This window comes from Eulemur rufifrons, chromosome 7 (assembly GCF_041146395.1).
Source record: "Eulemur rufifrons isolate Redbay chromosome 7, OSU_ERuf_1, whole genome shotgun sequence".
NCBI classification, from domain to species: domain Eukaryota; kingdom Metazoa; phylum Chordata; class Mammalia; order Primates; family Lemuridae; genus Eulemur; species Eulemur rufifrons.
In genome coordinates this window covers 212,248,564-212,264,383 of record NC_090989.1, presented here as the reverse complement: position 1 = coordinate 212,264,383, position 15,820 = coordinate 212,248,564, and the positions used below count along the sequence as shown (strand labels likewise).

Sequence of the window (15,820 nt, the reverse complement as noted above, 5' to 3'; positions counted from 1 at the left end):
TACTTTTTACAGTGCTAGATCTCTCGGAGTAAGGCGCTCATCAGAACTTTCCCTGGAGGTCAAACTGGGACTCTGGCATTCAAATAACTCTCGTTTCCACCACAATAAGGAAAAGGTGGCATTGAGCTGGGTAAAGAGGTGACACATTTCAGATTTCTGAGATTTCCAGAGCCTGTGACAGCTTCCCGCCCACAGCACCGCACTGCTGAAAGCCTCCGCCGGCTGCCCTCCGCCCAAACGGCAACTCGGAGCAGCCCTCCGCAGGGTCAAGTGCAGAGGGCCAACCACCCCAGCTCTTCCCTCCCGCCTGGCCCTCGTTGCCAACAGCTTCTCTCCAGAAATAACCAAATGTATGAGATCGCCCACAGGGAGAAGACGGAGGCATGACACCTACGAGTTGCCTATTTATAGAAAGTGTTAACACTCCTCAGGAAAAGACACCAGAAATCTCCTTGGAAACGCCCAAGCCCGTGCTCCGTTTGGTATTCTAGTCTGCTAATACCGATGACTGAGTCACCACTGTTACAACAAGGACTGAGAGGTACTTACGGCTTCCCCCCAGGGATCCCTGCCAGGTTTGGAGGGATGGCAGGTACTCTCATGTGAGGGGGAGGGTCAAACCCCACCTGGAAACAAAAATAAAGCATTGTAGGCTCAGTCTATACACGGCAGGCACTTTGAGAACATCGATAAAGACTTTTCATTAGAAACGCATACAACCCCAAAGCAGTATAAATGAGAACAATAACAGGGCCTGGTATAAAAAAAAAAAGGCCAGGCACGGTGGCTCATGTCTGTGATTCTAGCACTTTGGGAGGCCGAGGCAGGAGGATCACCTGAAGCCAGAAGTTTGAGAATAGCTGGGCAACATAGTGGGACCCCATCTCTATAAAAATTAAAAAATTAGCCGGGCATGGTGGTGCATGCCTGTAGTCCCAGCTACTCAGGAGGCTGAGGCAGGAGGATCGCTTGAGCCCAGGAGTTCTAAGCTGCAGTGAGCTATGATGATGCCACTGCACTCTGGCCTGGGTGACAGAGTGAGACCCTGTCACCAGAAATAATAACAATAATGCCAGAAGTAATATAACCACCTCTAAACACCACAAGACACACTTCTTTTTGTGGAGGTGGAGAGGAGGTATGATCTATTTGTGCACTGAGAACCAGCTTCCCATGGTAAATACGTCCCACAGACTTAAAATGTTCTGCCTTGCCCAAGCAAATACAGAAAGCATTATGTTGTGTAAGGATTTCTCAACCTCAGTACTGTTGACGTTTTGGGCCAGATACGTCTTTTCTTTGTTGGGGCCTGTCTTGAGTACTGCAGGATGTGGAGTAGCATCCCTGGCCTCTACCCTTTATGTGTCAATACGATTTCTCTCCCCAGTTGTGATAATCAAAAGTACTCCCAGATATTATCAAACGTCCCTAGGGGATAAAATCACCCCCAGGTGCATACCACTGGTCTGAGTTAATGCTTAAGGATTCGTGCACGGCCTCCCTGTGCTGTGCACCTCAAGGAGAGCAGCCAGTCACTCAGCTGCCCCCCTCACCCACTCTCGCCCCCTACTGCACAGCCTTTGCTGTGAGTGCAACGTAAGGAAGAATCGGTTAACTTTAATATCATCCCAAACTACTGGAGGTAATGCCATGTGAAGAGGAGATGAGAGAGAGAGGTAACTGATATATTTCAGAAAACAAAAATGATTCTGGGACTTTAATTTGCTATGAGTGATCACCTACACTGTTTTCCTGATGCAATCAACGATTATACACAGTTTTACCCTTCAAATGTGGTTTTGTATCTATCGTCTCGGCCACTGGCACAGTGGAAGAAGGCAGGGCAAGATGCTATGGAGGGCCCGCCCCTGTGGTTTCAGTCTGTCTGTCTTTCTGCCCGCTGTACAGAGACCGCTTCTTATACATAAGTCACGCTTTTGGGCTTAATGTAGAACATAGGCATGGAAAGAGAAAGCCAGGGCTTCTCAAATGTTTTTTCCTAAGGTTTAAAGAGGAGGGAAAAAAAGAAAAAAAAAAAAAAAAAAAGCTCAAGAAAACGAATGAAAAGGCCTCTGTGAGCCACTTGAGTCATTTCATCGCCTTCAAATAAAAAAATCTCCTTTGGTGGGAGAAAACCAGATGTCCCCTGAGCCACTGAAGGAGCTTCTCAACACTGCCTTCTTCATCCACAAAAACAGTAAAACAAAAAGCGTCTGGCCCACACTTAACGAAGCAGCATGCTGCTGACGGCTGACGGGGAAGGCAAGTGTGCGGGCGGACACTGGGCGTCTTTGTTTCCGAGGTGTGCGGGGCTGGCTGCTGCTGCCCACACAGCACCGAGAGGCCTGCCACCCTCCCTGCCCAGCCCCACAGTGCTCACTGAAGCACGCGGCTCTCCTACCCCACCAAAGCCCACCCGAGGGCGGCCTACCATTGGGGAGCGCCCGTAGGCCACCACCGCGGCCGCGGCCGCTGCGGCGCTCATCTGGGGAGACATGTTGTGTAGGCTGGCGTATGCGGCGCCGGGGCTGGTCAGCTCGCCGTTCATGCCGGCATGGGGGACCATCCCGAAGGGAGCAGGGTACGGGCCGGGCACTGCCAGGGGCGTCCTCAAACCAGCTGCTGAAAGGAAACACAAGACGTACATGACTCAACTGACCTATTCGAGTCAAACCTGAGCAGCAATTCTCGTGTCATGTGTTAGTGTCATTCATCACAGAGAGGAAGAGGTTTATGGAGAATGGGGGAAAAAAATCACCTCCAATTTATACACTGGATCCATTCTTACCCAGAGTTAAATTCATCTCCAGAAAGCAAAGACCCCAGGGGAAGCACAACCCACACATCTTTGCATTGGTCTACGTGGCAGCTCGGGGAATTAAGCATCACTATACCCAATTTACAAAGGGCAAACCAAGGAAGACACTAAGTGTTTACCTGACTTAATCTCAAAAGAAGATTTTCTTGATAAAATCCAAGATTTCTCCTTCAGTCCCAACTTTCTATTCCCTGGTACCAATTCCAAATAAAACCCAATCCTGGATTTGTGTAAACCAAAGCACGGGTTTAAGAGGAATATTCTGGTGCCTATTTTCCTTTGAGCCCAGGTTGCTACTTTTTCTTTTCCCAGTGAGAAAGATCAGGTTGCAAGTTATGCATTTATTCATGGGCTGGAGTCTCAGAGAAACCCTCCCAGTTTCTACTGAAGGAGAGACCACTGATCCTGAAGCGGCCCCCAGCAGCACACCAGCCAACTGCAGGCACCAAGACACAAACCGGAGTGGGCCAACCCGTCCGTTTCAGTCAATATTAGCAAAGTCAGACACACAACCGTAGTTTGGGAAGGTGCTTGTGTTTGGAATAATTATCAGAAACTTTACTGAAGTCCCTAGGATTTGGATTATTTGGAAATAAAAGAAAAACTGAATGTAAACAGTTGGAGACCGAATGGGGTGCAGCTGCTGAAACCCAAGGACAAACATCTGTTTCTTATCACGGCTTTTTCAGAGACAGGCAGGGGGATGGCCGTAAGTGCGTTTCATATTCACGGGGAAATTGCGTCACGAGATTAGCAGACAACAAATCAATCTGGGAAAGGGAGAAACAAAACAAAGCGCGAGGAGAGGCGATGCTCTACCCGCTTGGTTAACGAGGGGGTCCACGGCTGGAGGCTTGCCGAGGCCTGGACGGAGTCCTGGAGTGGCGCTGGTGCCCGGCGTTGGCATGTCGCTCCGAGGCGTTGGTGTGCTGGATTTCAGAACAGGCGTGCTGGCTTTTTCATGCTGGTATCATTAAACAAATTAAATGAGTATTATTTTTAATCCAAGCCATATTACACAATTTATCACAACAGCAGCTGGGACACTGGGCACCTTCTTGCTACTCCCTCAGCCAATTTTCATAAATCCACACAATGTTGACAGCATTAACTTGTGAGTGAGAAATGTTGACCTTTCCTCTTCCTGCCAGAATTAAAACTCGAGCTAGAGACACAGAACATGATCACACTTCTTCCTCCGCAGATTTTATTTTAAAAAGTATTTTCCATCAGGCCTGTGGACTTTGGATCCGCGCCAGGCTAGAACGGTGACCACCCAGAGAACAGCTCCCAGTCACAACACATGCCCCAGCTGCCAAGAGCGTCCAAGGGAAGACACCTTTTCTAATTTCACCTTAGGCAGCCCCGAGAGTGAGACTCACGGGTGAAAAACAGCACAGCCAACATCTCAGAGGCAAAAGCCCTAAGACTGGCCTTACTATTTTGCTTTATATGTGCATAAAAAGAATAAGCCTCTGGAGTTAAGTACCCCTGCCCACTTTCCTACATAACCAGCGTGAACCCCCCAGTGCAGGTCACAGATCACACTTAACACCAGCCAGGAGCCTTGAGGACTTGAGATAGTAACAGGGTGACAGGGCATCTTCTTTTGCATCACAACGTTTCATGTCCTCTGCAACACAGTCCAGGAAGCACTACAGTGTGGCAAAGAGCACAGGCCAAAGGGAGATCCCAGCTCTTTCTGGCCTTGGGTCGTGGGCCAGGGCTATGTGGCCTTGGTGAGTGACACAGGCTACCTTCCTCATCGGGGAGATGGGATAATGCTTACTGGGACTGCGTAAGGATTAACCTTGGGGTTGTCACAGAATGCGACCATTAAGAGATGATGCACTCCACAAAGTTGGTTGATTGAGTGACTGAGTGACCATATGAATGGGCTCTGATGCACTCTGCCCCCGCCCCCGACAGGTTCCAGGCTTCCCGCAGGGCCTCCTCTGTACACCACCATCCTGATGAGCTCCCCAGTATCGGGGCACGCTCCACAACATACCCCGATATTATGGGTTAGTCTACCAGGTAAATGGCCAGCGTAAGAAAATGAGGACTTCTTAGAACCTAAGAGGTTTGAACTGGCTGCTAACTGGGAAGTTGCAGAGAGCTGTATGCCAAGGACACAGCCCCCCAGTCAGAAGGCAACGAACACAGAAGCCTGTTCACCTTCTCTAATCATGGCCCGAAAGAAACAACCAAGAAGGAAAAGTAAACCCTGTAGGGGACAAAGAACAGAAGGCTGACTTTCACTTTTAAACTCTTAATACAACCTTCACAGCAAAACCCCCCACATTTCTAATATTTCAGGGTCCTCTGGTCCATCAGGAGAAATGCACTGCTGCCAAGTAGGTAAATGCGCGTTCTCTTTACCTACCAAGCTCATTTCTTTGGATTTCAAAGAAGTGGAACTTCCCGAGGAGGCCGTGGAAGCTGGGCTGCTGGAAGCATCTTTCTTTAGCAGGCGGTTTTTGTCGATTCCGTTTTCCCGGGGCGAATGGGCAGGACTTGCTCGTGGAGAAGACGGGTCCTCAACAAGCACAATCAAAAGTTTTCATGATTTAGCTTACAACGAACAGACTTTCCCTTCCCACGTGCATCCTCTGAATTAAAGGAGAATGCTCCAAGTCCCTCAGGTTGGGGGTGTGCAACGTGTCTGACAACGTTGTTATAATGAACGAGATGTTGTCTGCAAACACACCCACGAACACACCATAAAGAAAACAACTCCACAAACAATCATATCCCTCCTTGGGCTCAAGTGCCTTGCTTGGAGGGCACAGGAAGGAAAGGGGGACCAGACACCCAACTGAGGAATCCAAAAGGACTGGGAAACAGAGGGCTTTTTTAAAAGGGAAATAAAAGTCCATGCCAGTTAGACCATGTATCAACAACCATTAAGCTCTTAATGCATAAAGTTGGAAGAGACCAAAACACTGTGGTTCTGCTTCCTTCATTTACTGTTAGAGTTTTCCCCACTATTTGAATCATTTTGAAGATAGAGTTTGATAAAAAGAATGGTTACCTCATTAGACACATCCACAACTAAGTTGTCATCACTTTTGTCACCATCACTGTCCTAGAAGAAAGAAGTTTCAGTGACATTTAGCAAAAGCTAAGAAAGGGTTTGAGGCCCAGTTAAATTTCTTTCTATAGTTCTTGGTAGCAGACAGGCTAAAAAATCTTATTGGGACATGCCTGTGGGCTCCATTCCAGACTGCCAGCCCTGGGAATTCATACCACCTTCCCCCTCTTCGCATCTGACCTGGGCCACACAAAGCTCCAAGCAGGAACTCTGCTGCAATAGCAAACCAGCTATCCAACCACAACTTGCTTACAGGTGAGGGCAAGTTGCAAATACTTGGCAGACTGGGAGAGCCCAATGCATGTTTGCAAGAGGAGATCCACTCCATAATCTGAAATCTCTTGTTGTCTGCAATTTTGTTTTGTGACTTGACATCCGCATACCCTTATATCAGAGATCTTTTTCCATTTGATTTCAAATGAAGTACACAATTTCATGTTGATGCATTTCTACGTATCACCTTGACGACAGCCAACCAATCTGGTGCTCATAGACAATGCGTAATTATAGAGACAAATTTACTTAAACCATTTTCCCACGGGGTTACTAGTTACTAGAAAAAACAAAACAAAACAAATAAAAAACTAAAAACAACTAAGTTGGCTACTGGATGGAATAAGAGACCAAGATCTAACCTCATGTTAGGAATAAACCTCTTTAGCAATCAGCTTGGAATATTTTTGGAGAAATGGAAGAAAGATAGATGGCAACATCTGGAGGGCACTGGCATGCTGCAATAGGGCTTTTACTGTCTCTTCATAAAGCTATAAAATTTACTAATCAGAGAAAACTCCAAGGTTGCACTGGGTTTGGAAAAGATTCAGAAAAGCTGTTTAATTTAATGATGTGCTCACTACTACATGACGTTCAAGGCAGGCTGAAAAGTCTACTTTCTTCGCCAAAAGGTCTCATGTTCTTCAGTGCAGAGTAATACAAACGGGAGTATGGAAAAAGTAGGACATCTCAATGGATAGGAATTCTTGAAAAGGAACAGTTCTCTAATTTATGATGTAAATAATCCTTTTACTGATGTCTTTGTCAATTAAGAACATACAGGCTGGGAGTGGTGGCTCACGCCTGTAATCCTAGCACTCTGGGAGGCCGAGGCAGGAGGATCACTAGAGGTCAGGAGTTTGAGACCAGCCTGAGCAACAGCGAGACCCCGTCTCTACTAAAAATAGAAAGAAATTATATGGACAACTAAAAATATATAGAAAAAATTAGCTGGGCATGGTGGCTCATGCCTGTAGTCCCAGCTACTCGGGAGGCTGAGGCAGAAGGATCACTTGAGCCCAGGAGTTTGAGGTTGCTGTGAGCTAGGCTGACGCCACAGCAGTCTAAGCATGGCAAAAGAGCGAGACTTTGTCTCCAAAAAAAAAAAAAAAAAAAAGAACATACAAATAGTGTCTGAGAAATAGTAGTACATAAAGTGCAAATCTTACCCACGCTGGCCTTCTGTGGGGCCACATGTCCAAGCTTGAAAGTTTACCCTCAAGTCTAAGTATAGATCTTAAGTGGTTTTTTCTAATCATGCCCAGAACACTACATGTGGGAGATTCAATTTACTTTCTTCAATAGTGTGTTACAAAATATACCTTAGCCACTGTTACAAAGGTACTATGCAATTCACTAGTAACAGCATAAAATTACAACCAATGAGGAAGCCTGAGTAACCTAAAATAACAGTCCACTGAAAGAAATATTTTCACGTAATAAAGAAAAAAGCTAATACTAACAAAAATTTGTTTTCTCTTAGTAAAGCATAGAAAAGCACAAATGTTCTCAGGTGTCAAGTGGTGGTAAAAAATTGTAAATTAAAAAGGTTTGCCTTTTAGAAAAAAAAATTATAAAAATGGCTAATGTAGTGTACAGACTGAACTGGCAAAAAGTAGCAAACAACTACTTTATTACAATGCAACTCTGAGAAGTGAGTCCTTAAGCTTTCTGTAATTTAAATCTTAGCTTCCTACTTGACCCTTCTCCAGAAATAAACCCTTCCCAGCACAGTATACTCCTGTTATCAATGAACTAAAGTCTGAGGCCTTTGCCCCAGATTCTCCTACATAATCTCAGGACACTGCCCTCAACCACCTATCAGACATACCTAGTACATGCAGGGTACAAAACTGCCATGCCAAGCTATGGATTCTAAATCACTCATTACTAAATAACTTCTTATATACACAAGCCTCATGAACAGCAACTCAGCATTGTATATCAGCAAGTTATGAACCTTCCAACTTGCTAACTGATATTTAAAGTCACAAATGAAAGCACATGCGTGGGACACTGGCGCTCTAGGCAACAGACAGGGGAGAGCGACGTGTGCTAAAAAGGCTTGGGCTTGGGTGGAGAGGACCAACAATTTTGTACCTTAGGATGCTATTAAACCATATTGCAAAGTGTGGACCCATTTGAGGATCTACTGCAAAATATCCAATCCTAGAGCTGGGTTTGGGAATCTTGGCATAGTGATTAGGAGCAAGGATTTTGCAGCTGGGCTGCCTCCAGGCTCTACCACCAATTGTGACCTTCAGCAAATCACTTAAAAGCGCCATGCTCCTATGTCATCAATCACTGGGTGTTGTAAGAATTAAATGAAATAATCCAAGTAAAAGCACAGGGTCGTTGGCCCTAATTCCAGTTGGTGCTCAAGAAATGTTACCTACTGTTAGCTACAGCCTTGAGTAGACAGCAGGAGACTAACGTTTAAAATTCTACATAGTCTGCACAGTAGACCCCTCTTCCTCCAAGGGCAACAGGGAAATGGTCCCATTCGGCATTCTACTTTCATACTGTTCCTGAGAACATCATCCATCCTGAAACAGACACTCAGGGACACACCAGGCAACTCCAAGGCATACATCAGCTGCAATGTCTATGACCTCGATTCTAGAGCCAATGGCCACTTGGCTTGATCTGCTTTCCTTTTGAATGTGGTTTTAGCTGGATCTGGGACAAGAGTCCTCACTCCATCAATGAGTTGGATGATCTCATCTGCAGAATTTGAACAAGATGCCTCCAGTGTTTTTTCCATTTTCACCATGAACTTAGATTACTGAAATGCTTACTGTGGAAGATGATGAACTCTGTCTTGAGAACAAATATGAGCCTGAATACAGGCCTAAACATATCAGAATAGCATCAAAAAAGGTATATTGTGACACCAAAATTTTTACTCTATTTTAGCAGGAGTAGCTACCAAATTTGTAGGGCCCAGGACAAAATGAAAATGCACGCACAGCCCTTGTTCAAAAACTGAGAATTCAAAGATGGTGAGATCAGAGCATTACACCCAGAGTGGGGCGGGGCCCTTCCAAGAGCTGGACCCTCTGCAACCACACAGCCTGTCTGCATTTTCACATCCCCTCTCGTGAGCAACGAAGGCAGAAAGTCTAAAGTGTAACATTGAGCCCAGCAGAAGCATAATTTACAGCCCTAAAGGGAAATAATATCCTACCATGTAAGAACCTATCCTCTTTAAAGTATTATTTTTAAGGAATGTGGAATTATCACTAAGATCTTGGAGTACACTTGGATCCTCACTCAGAGGGTGAGCAGTAAGCAAACAAATATTATTTCAAGTCCCTTAATACTCACATAATGGCTGGAGTCCTTATCATCCACCTTCCTTTTCTTGATGTCGTTGGAAAATTCAGGCCCATTTCTGCGTTTATCTGTGCCTCTTAGACTGTCTGGGACCAGGAGGGAATTACTCTGCAAGACAAAAAAAAAAAAATTAATCAAAGATTTTTTCTCAAGCCTCTTTGTACACATAAAAACCTAACCTGGATGTGAGAACATTTTAGAAAGGTGATACCTACACAGCCTTTCATTCCATTTAATTCATCTCACCTAAAGGCTTTGATGGCAAACATTCATCGAGGTTTATGCACTTAAAAGGGGGACCCTGACTTTGCAATCAAACCATCCAAAGCCTGGTGGATCCTTCAGGCCTCATTCAAAATGTGCTTCTGTTCTATTTGCAGTTAGAGAAATAGGAGCTTGCTGTGGTGTATGTGCATGTGTTTTTATTCTTTCCCCCTGCGACTTCCTGGCTGGGCCTAGGAGCAAATCTTGAGATTATTCTATTAGACATATTCTCTAACTGTAAGAGTCAATGTATGCCACTCTCAAAAGACACAAAGGACGCGGTGGGATTAACAGCATGGTTTTCTAAAAGGCAAATCACATTTTCCACAGCAACAATGAAGGAACTCTTTTGAAATCTTTTAATTTATTGTTGAAAATAAGGTTTGGTGTTCCTTGCCAATAGCACTGAAATTTAAGACCCAAAGCGGGAATTTCAGCCAGTGAATCTTCAATAGCGAGGCCAGCTCCCACACACAAAAGCAGGAACAAGGACTAATCTTTTCCACAAACCACACAGGATACTTTCATTCGCATATGCTGAGTACAAACTGTTGACCCAAAGAAAACAGGCATTTTAGATATTTTGGGGTCACATGACATGCTCTGACATCCCTTCAATTCCCATCTCCCCTTGGACTAAAGCATCAGAACATGTTACAATGAGTTCTTTTAAGTGTGGGATTAGCATATGCAAGGGGGCAATTTGTTCAGTGATGTGTTATAGCCTTGAACAATGCTGAATGAGCTGTGGAAAAACCTCCTTTCACAAAGCCCAGATAACCCCAATTTCTGAAAGATGTTTGAGAACTAAGAGGAGGGTGTCCAGGGCCAACAGACAATTATGTTACCTTTCTCTGCCACAATTTAAAATAGAAGAGGGTAGGGGAAACTTTTACATGAGACCACATCTAATGCAACGGTATGTACCAGGAGCAAAATATTCGACGGTACGTTTTTTAAAGCCATGGGTTTTCTTTCCTAACCAGCCAGAGGTAATCAGCCAGGTGGCTGCCTCTCAAAGCTCCCCCGAAAAACATGCACCCCACCATTGGAGTGTTGTTGCCAGCTCAACCATATGCAAGAGGAAATCAAAACTGGGGACCAGAAGGCAATCTGAAGCCTCTTGGCCCACTTCAGGGGCTGACTCTAAAGGAGCTGAGCTCTTTTATTCATGACTGTTCAAGCTACACAAATGCCAGGAGGCTTAGATAAAAGAGGGTGGGAGGGACCTAAGCAATTCAATAGAGAGAAGCTCAAAGTAATGTCTTTACCACAGTGTTTGGGGCTGAAAGGTGAGCTGGCTGGATCCCTGAACTAATTACCTAGATAAATGTCTGCTAAAAACTAACCCCTCCGACCCAGACCCACGGTCTGGCGAAGGCTGCAGGAGACTTAACTCTTGCAAAGTGCTAACATGCACTCTGAAAAGCTGAGCCCCGGTGGCAGCTCCTTGCTCACACAGGGGAAGAGTGTTTAAATACACCTGTCTGTCTTCTAGATTCTTCCAGCCCTGAGGTCTCCTCCTCCAGACTCTGAGCAGATGCATCCAGGGCAGGGCTGTATCTTACTCAGCTTTACATCTGCCAGAGTGCCCAGCAAAACATGGCATAGTCTGCGTCAGCTGGCGATTTTTAAGTGAAAAATCTCTCTCTACCACCTTCCAAGCCCTCCTGCTGTAATTAGCACCGGGCATCCAAAACACTTGGCCATTCCAAGACAGCTTTCTAATGTCTTCCTTTTTTTTAATGATGTCAAGTGGTGTTGTGAACGTAAAAGTAAACTACATTTCTGTTAGGAACAATCCAACTTCTGTTAAGAAACAATAACATTTCTACGGCTGGACATTTCAGACTGCCAATCTTTGAGGCCTCTGCATCTATGTGTTCAAAATCACTACTGTAATTTTTGCTTGAGCAGCTTAAATGAGGCCTATAATCTGAATGGGTTTTGAAAAGCTCTGAAAGTTTCTCCAAATTTGGACAGGGCTAGTAATTAGCACCCCTGCTTATCTGAAAGTTGGCCCCATTCAACTGGCAGACTTCGACAAGTTAGGAGAGTTACGAAACAGAATGTCTCATCGTACCTTTGATGCTGTAAAATTGATTCAAAACAAGGCAGCAAAGAGTGTGGGCTAGAAAGGCCTGGGAGAGCCAGTCAGACCCAGGAGCGATCCCTGGCCCACGCAGCTGCACGATACCTGGCAGCTTTCTACTTAAAGGCCACCCTACCAATAACAGACTGCTTCCTTTTACCCTCATTCCCAAGAACCCCGTTTTCTGTGTGTAATTGTCCCTGACTTCGTCCAGCCCTGACGCTGCTTCCACTATTGTTCTTGACATAAGCAAAGAGCTCCAGCCTAATGAGCGTCACTGGCAGCAAGGGCTACCATTTTGGTTTTTTCACCTTCGTGGTTCCCTCACTGACTCCCAGAAACCCAAAAGTGACTTTGCAGGTATTACTGCATGTCTTGCAATTTTTTTCACCTCATGTTGTGATTTTCTTTCACGCACTACTTACTTACTGTTTGTTCCTTATGGCTCAGGGTGGAATACAGCCATTCTGTACTGGTCGTTATGAGCCCCTTTATACATATTTTAAGAATTAAGAGATTATATCCAGGTATTGACCAAATATCCTTTTGATCCTTCAAAATTTAGAATTCCATATTATCCAGGTCCAAATCTAACAAATCAAGGCAACATTTAAGAGGCCATTTGCAAAAGAATGGAACTGAGGTTGCTTTGCATTCAATTATTTATAAAAAGTCGTGCATTCCAAACACAGAAAAGTAGAATCAAACCTAACTGAGAAGAGGCCAAAATAACCTTTAAAGGACCTATGTTCCTCCCCCTCATCTGCCCTTCTTTTATCTAGAGGACTGTGTTGTCCAGAGAGGGGAGGTGATTTGCCCGAGGCCAAGAAGCTCTATCTACCACCTGCCGGTTCCCATTATGTCCACGTGCCACCCCTCTCAGAAGAGTGATTTTTAAACACAGAATACTTGTACCCAACAACTTATTTAAAATCCACACTGGCTCTCTGAACCCTTGCACTTAACATTCTGATGTGACAAAATAATACCTAAGGCAATTCCCCCTCCTAACCAACAGTCTCTCTCTCTCTCTCTCTCTCTCTCTCACACACACACACACACACACACACACACACAAACACAGTCTCTTATCTGGTTAGACGCCTATCATACCAAAACTGTAAACATGTAATTTTTAAAAAATGAACATTTTATAGCCTTCTTTAAAATGAACTAAGAATAGTCCCAAATTCTTGTCTTTCCATTCATGAATCCTTCCACCCAAGATTAATACTGACAGAGACGTCGGCAGAGGGCAAGAAAGCAGCCCAGGTACACTCAGCACGGGTCCCACGGGACGCCAACCCCTGCAGGTAACAGTTCTACAGGCCTGTTTGCCACCACGGACCCTCTTCCCAGAGTTCCTATTTTGAAAGATTTTTAATCTACCACACAGCATTCAAGTAGAATTCATTTTTTTTTAAATATTTATTTGCCAAATAAATATTTAATCGTGAATCAGAGCTTCTTTTGATCAACACAAGAACCAGTGTTACCACACTGACTGATATACTCTAATTCTAGCCAAGAAATGCAATGTTTTATTTCACCTTGCAGCTGGCAAAATTTAAGTATCTGCCAGGATTTTTCAAAAACTGTAAATACTGGGCAGACTTCTATTACAAATGTCCCAAGGACTGGGATTTCCAGACTGTATGTAAGTTTTCCTTTGTTTTAAAATTTTGTTAAGAAATAAAGTCATCCTATTTACGTCTCTTACAGAATTCAGAATAGGAGTTATCCAGCCCACGGGGGATATTATAAACCTGAGCAAATCAAGATCTGAAAACACACTGTTTTCAAAACAAACTAAAATTCTAAAACCATAATGGTTTTCTACACCTTATGTGTTGCACACACTTATGGGTACAGAGCCAAGTAAAACGACAAAGGGAGACGAATGTCTGACAAGTCTCAAAGAAAAGATCCTTCTAGAATGCTCAATACTAGAGACAGAAAGGGTCCGAAAGTTAGCACTTAGCATGACTTTCTCTCCACTTATATGTAGAAACTACACGAGATGATTACATGAAGTGCAAGAACAGAGAAAACAAACAAACTCCACAACAAGAAAGGACCGTTCCCTCTTAAGAAAATCTAGAATTCTGTGAGAACATCAAATCTCAGGAGGCCTCTTCACTGGCAACAGACAAATTGTTTGGTATTATTAATATATGCTTCCTAAGTAAGAGTCATATCAACTTGCACTAACAGTGATGACAGAGTAAAACGGCTCTGACAGTTAGCAAAAGAGCCAGTCTAAAGAAAATAGAAGTAGCAGATCTTCCAATATTACAACCTGTGTGTATTCCTTTCGTCACACCTAGAACACAATTTCATAACTGTGGGAACAATGTTTTATTAAACACATACCAGGACCTTTCCCCACTGCAGCTCAATGGATGCAAGTTAACAAGATAATTGGCAAAGTGCTTGAACCTCGTGGACAGAAGAGGCCAATGTGTACTTTTAAAACAAAACAAAAATAAACATCCCAATGCAATGATGAAACCATACCTTCACATAAGCACTTACAGTGGAAGTAAATGAATCTATTAAACCTAAAAGACCACCCAGTGGAGTCAAAAGCAAAATGGCAAGATTTGGACTTTGTGTTATCTGTATCCTGACCATTTTGGACAGTGATGTGTCTGTTTCATACCCTAAACACCCACTCAAGACTAAGGTAGCAAAGACCAGCTGCTTCAAAAAGGATAAAAACCAGTCTTTACAGCCTTGTTTCAAGAATTTTACTTTTCTTTAGCCACTTAACAGTAATGGTTGTTCACTTCTACTTCTACTGAGCTATTCTGGAAGGTAACTCCAGAAACTATAAGAGAAAGCAAATTTAATAAAATGTTACACTGCTACCAAACACAAGTTACAGAAGCCTTCGTGAATCCTGAGACATCCAAGCAACTCCTCTGCCAACAAGTTTAAACCGTGAAACCACCAATAGCAAATCTGAAACGAAAACCCACTCACGAATACAGCAAAAGCTAGACAGGTTTCCCCTAATGTGAAAATAATGCACATTATTCAAATGGATTTCTTTAGCTGCCATGCTGATTCCCCTTGGGAACTTTCTCCTCCCCGCAGGAAAAGTGTTTGTGTCAGAGGTACAGATTGGAAACTCGTGACACCTCATTTATCCTCAGTTACACTAAGGCAGTAGGAACCTAATTTGCTAGCACACTCCATACTGACAATTAACTTCTCGGTGAACATTAAAACAATTAGGTAACGACGCACCCCATCACATCTGTGTGCCTGCTCCATCCACACCTGGTACCAATTAAGCCATCACCCTGTGCCATACTTTCTGCTGCAGTCCAATTGGTCATTCACATATTCTGCTCGACATTTCAACGAACGCACTGTTATCCCATAAAACTGGAGAGATCCTCACTTGTCAACAACATGGAAAATGTGCCCCATGGCAACCGCATCCTATCTCAGAACCCAGCCTGTTGCAGCAGGTCTGAAGGGCACACATAAACTGTATGCTTCATACAGTTTAAATGCAAAATATGGGGAAGAACCAGTGTATTCCTGCACCTTGATCTTGGAACTCAGCACTGTTGAATACAGGTGAATGACTCAGTCAGGGGGACTGCTGGAAACGAACGTCGCCATGCAGAAGACAACTACAGAGCCTGCCAGTGGTGGGGCTGGATAGGGCACTAAACCATGTGATACCTTCGTCATCACCACATCTCCAGCTGGCCCTTCTACCCTCCTCCTCTCAGTAATGCAAGACAAAACAAATAAAAACTTTGGAGCAGACAGTAAATCCAATTATTTTAAGATAATTTTTAAATGACCTCATGACACTATCATTGCCCAACTCAGGACCCAATCACAGCAAAAATCAAATCTGTATGTCAAACCTTTATTTAAAAGCATGTTTTCTAAGAGCTACTTAGCCGCGTCTGTGCCTCTT

The 15,820-nt window shown here is 44.1% G+C and overlaps 1 protein-coding gene across 8 annotated transcripts in view; it reads right to left on the bottom strand.

Moving 5' to 3' along the window:
• Positions 1–15,820, bottom strand: part of TLE1 (TLE family member 1, transcriptional corepressor) — an 87,800-nt gene that overhangs the window by 23,488 nt on the left and 48,492 nt on the right. For 3 of the 8 annotated variants that reach the window (XM_069476339.1, XM_069476341.1, XM_069476343.1), the window contains exons 9-14: positions 9,513–9,629; positions 5,853–5,906; positions 5,205–5,357; positions 3,638–3,782; positions 2,432–2,622; positions 550–626 (exon numbers count right to left, since the gene is read on the bottom strand). In XM_069476339.1, coding sequence (XP_069332440.1) covers positions 550–626; positions 2,432–2,622; positions 3,638–3,782; positions 5,205–5,357; positions 5,853–5,906; positions 9,513–9,629 — 737 coding nt within the window. Of the gene's footprint in view, positions 1–549; positions 627–2,401; positions 2,623–3,637; positions 3,783–5,204; positions 5,358–5,852; positions 5,907–9,512; positions 9,630–15,820 lie in introns of all 8 variants that reach the window. The other 5 variants (XM_069476346.1, XM_069476340.1, XM_069476344.1 and 2 more) reach the window with 5 other exon arrangements.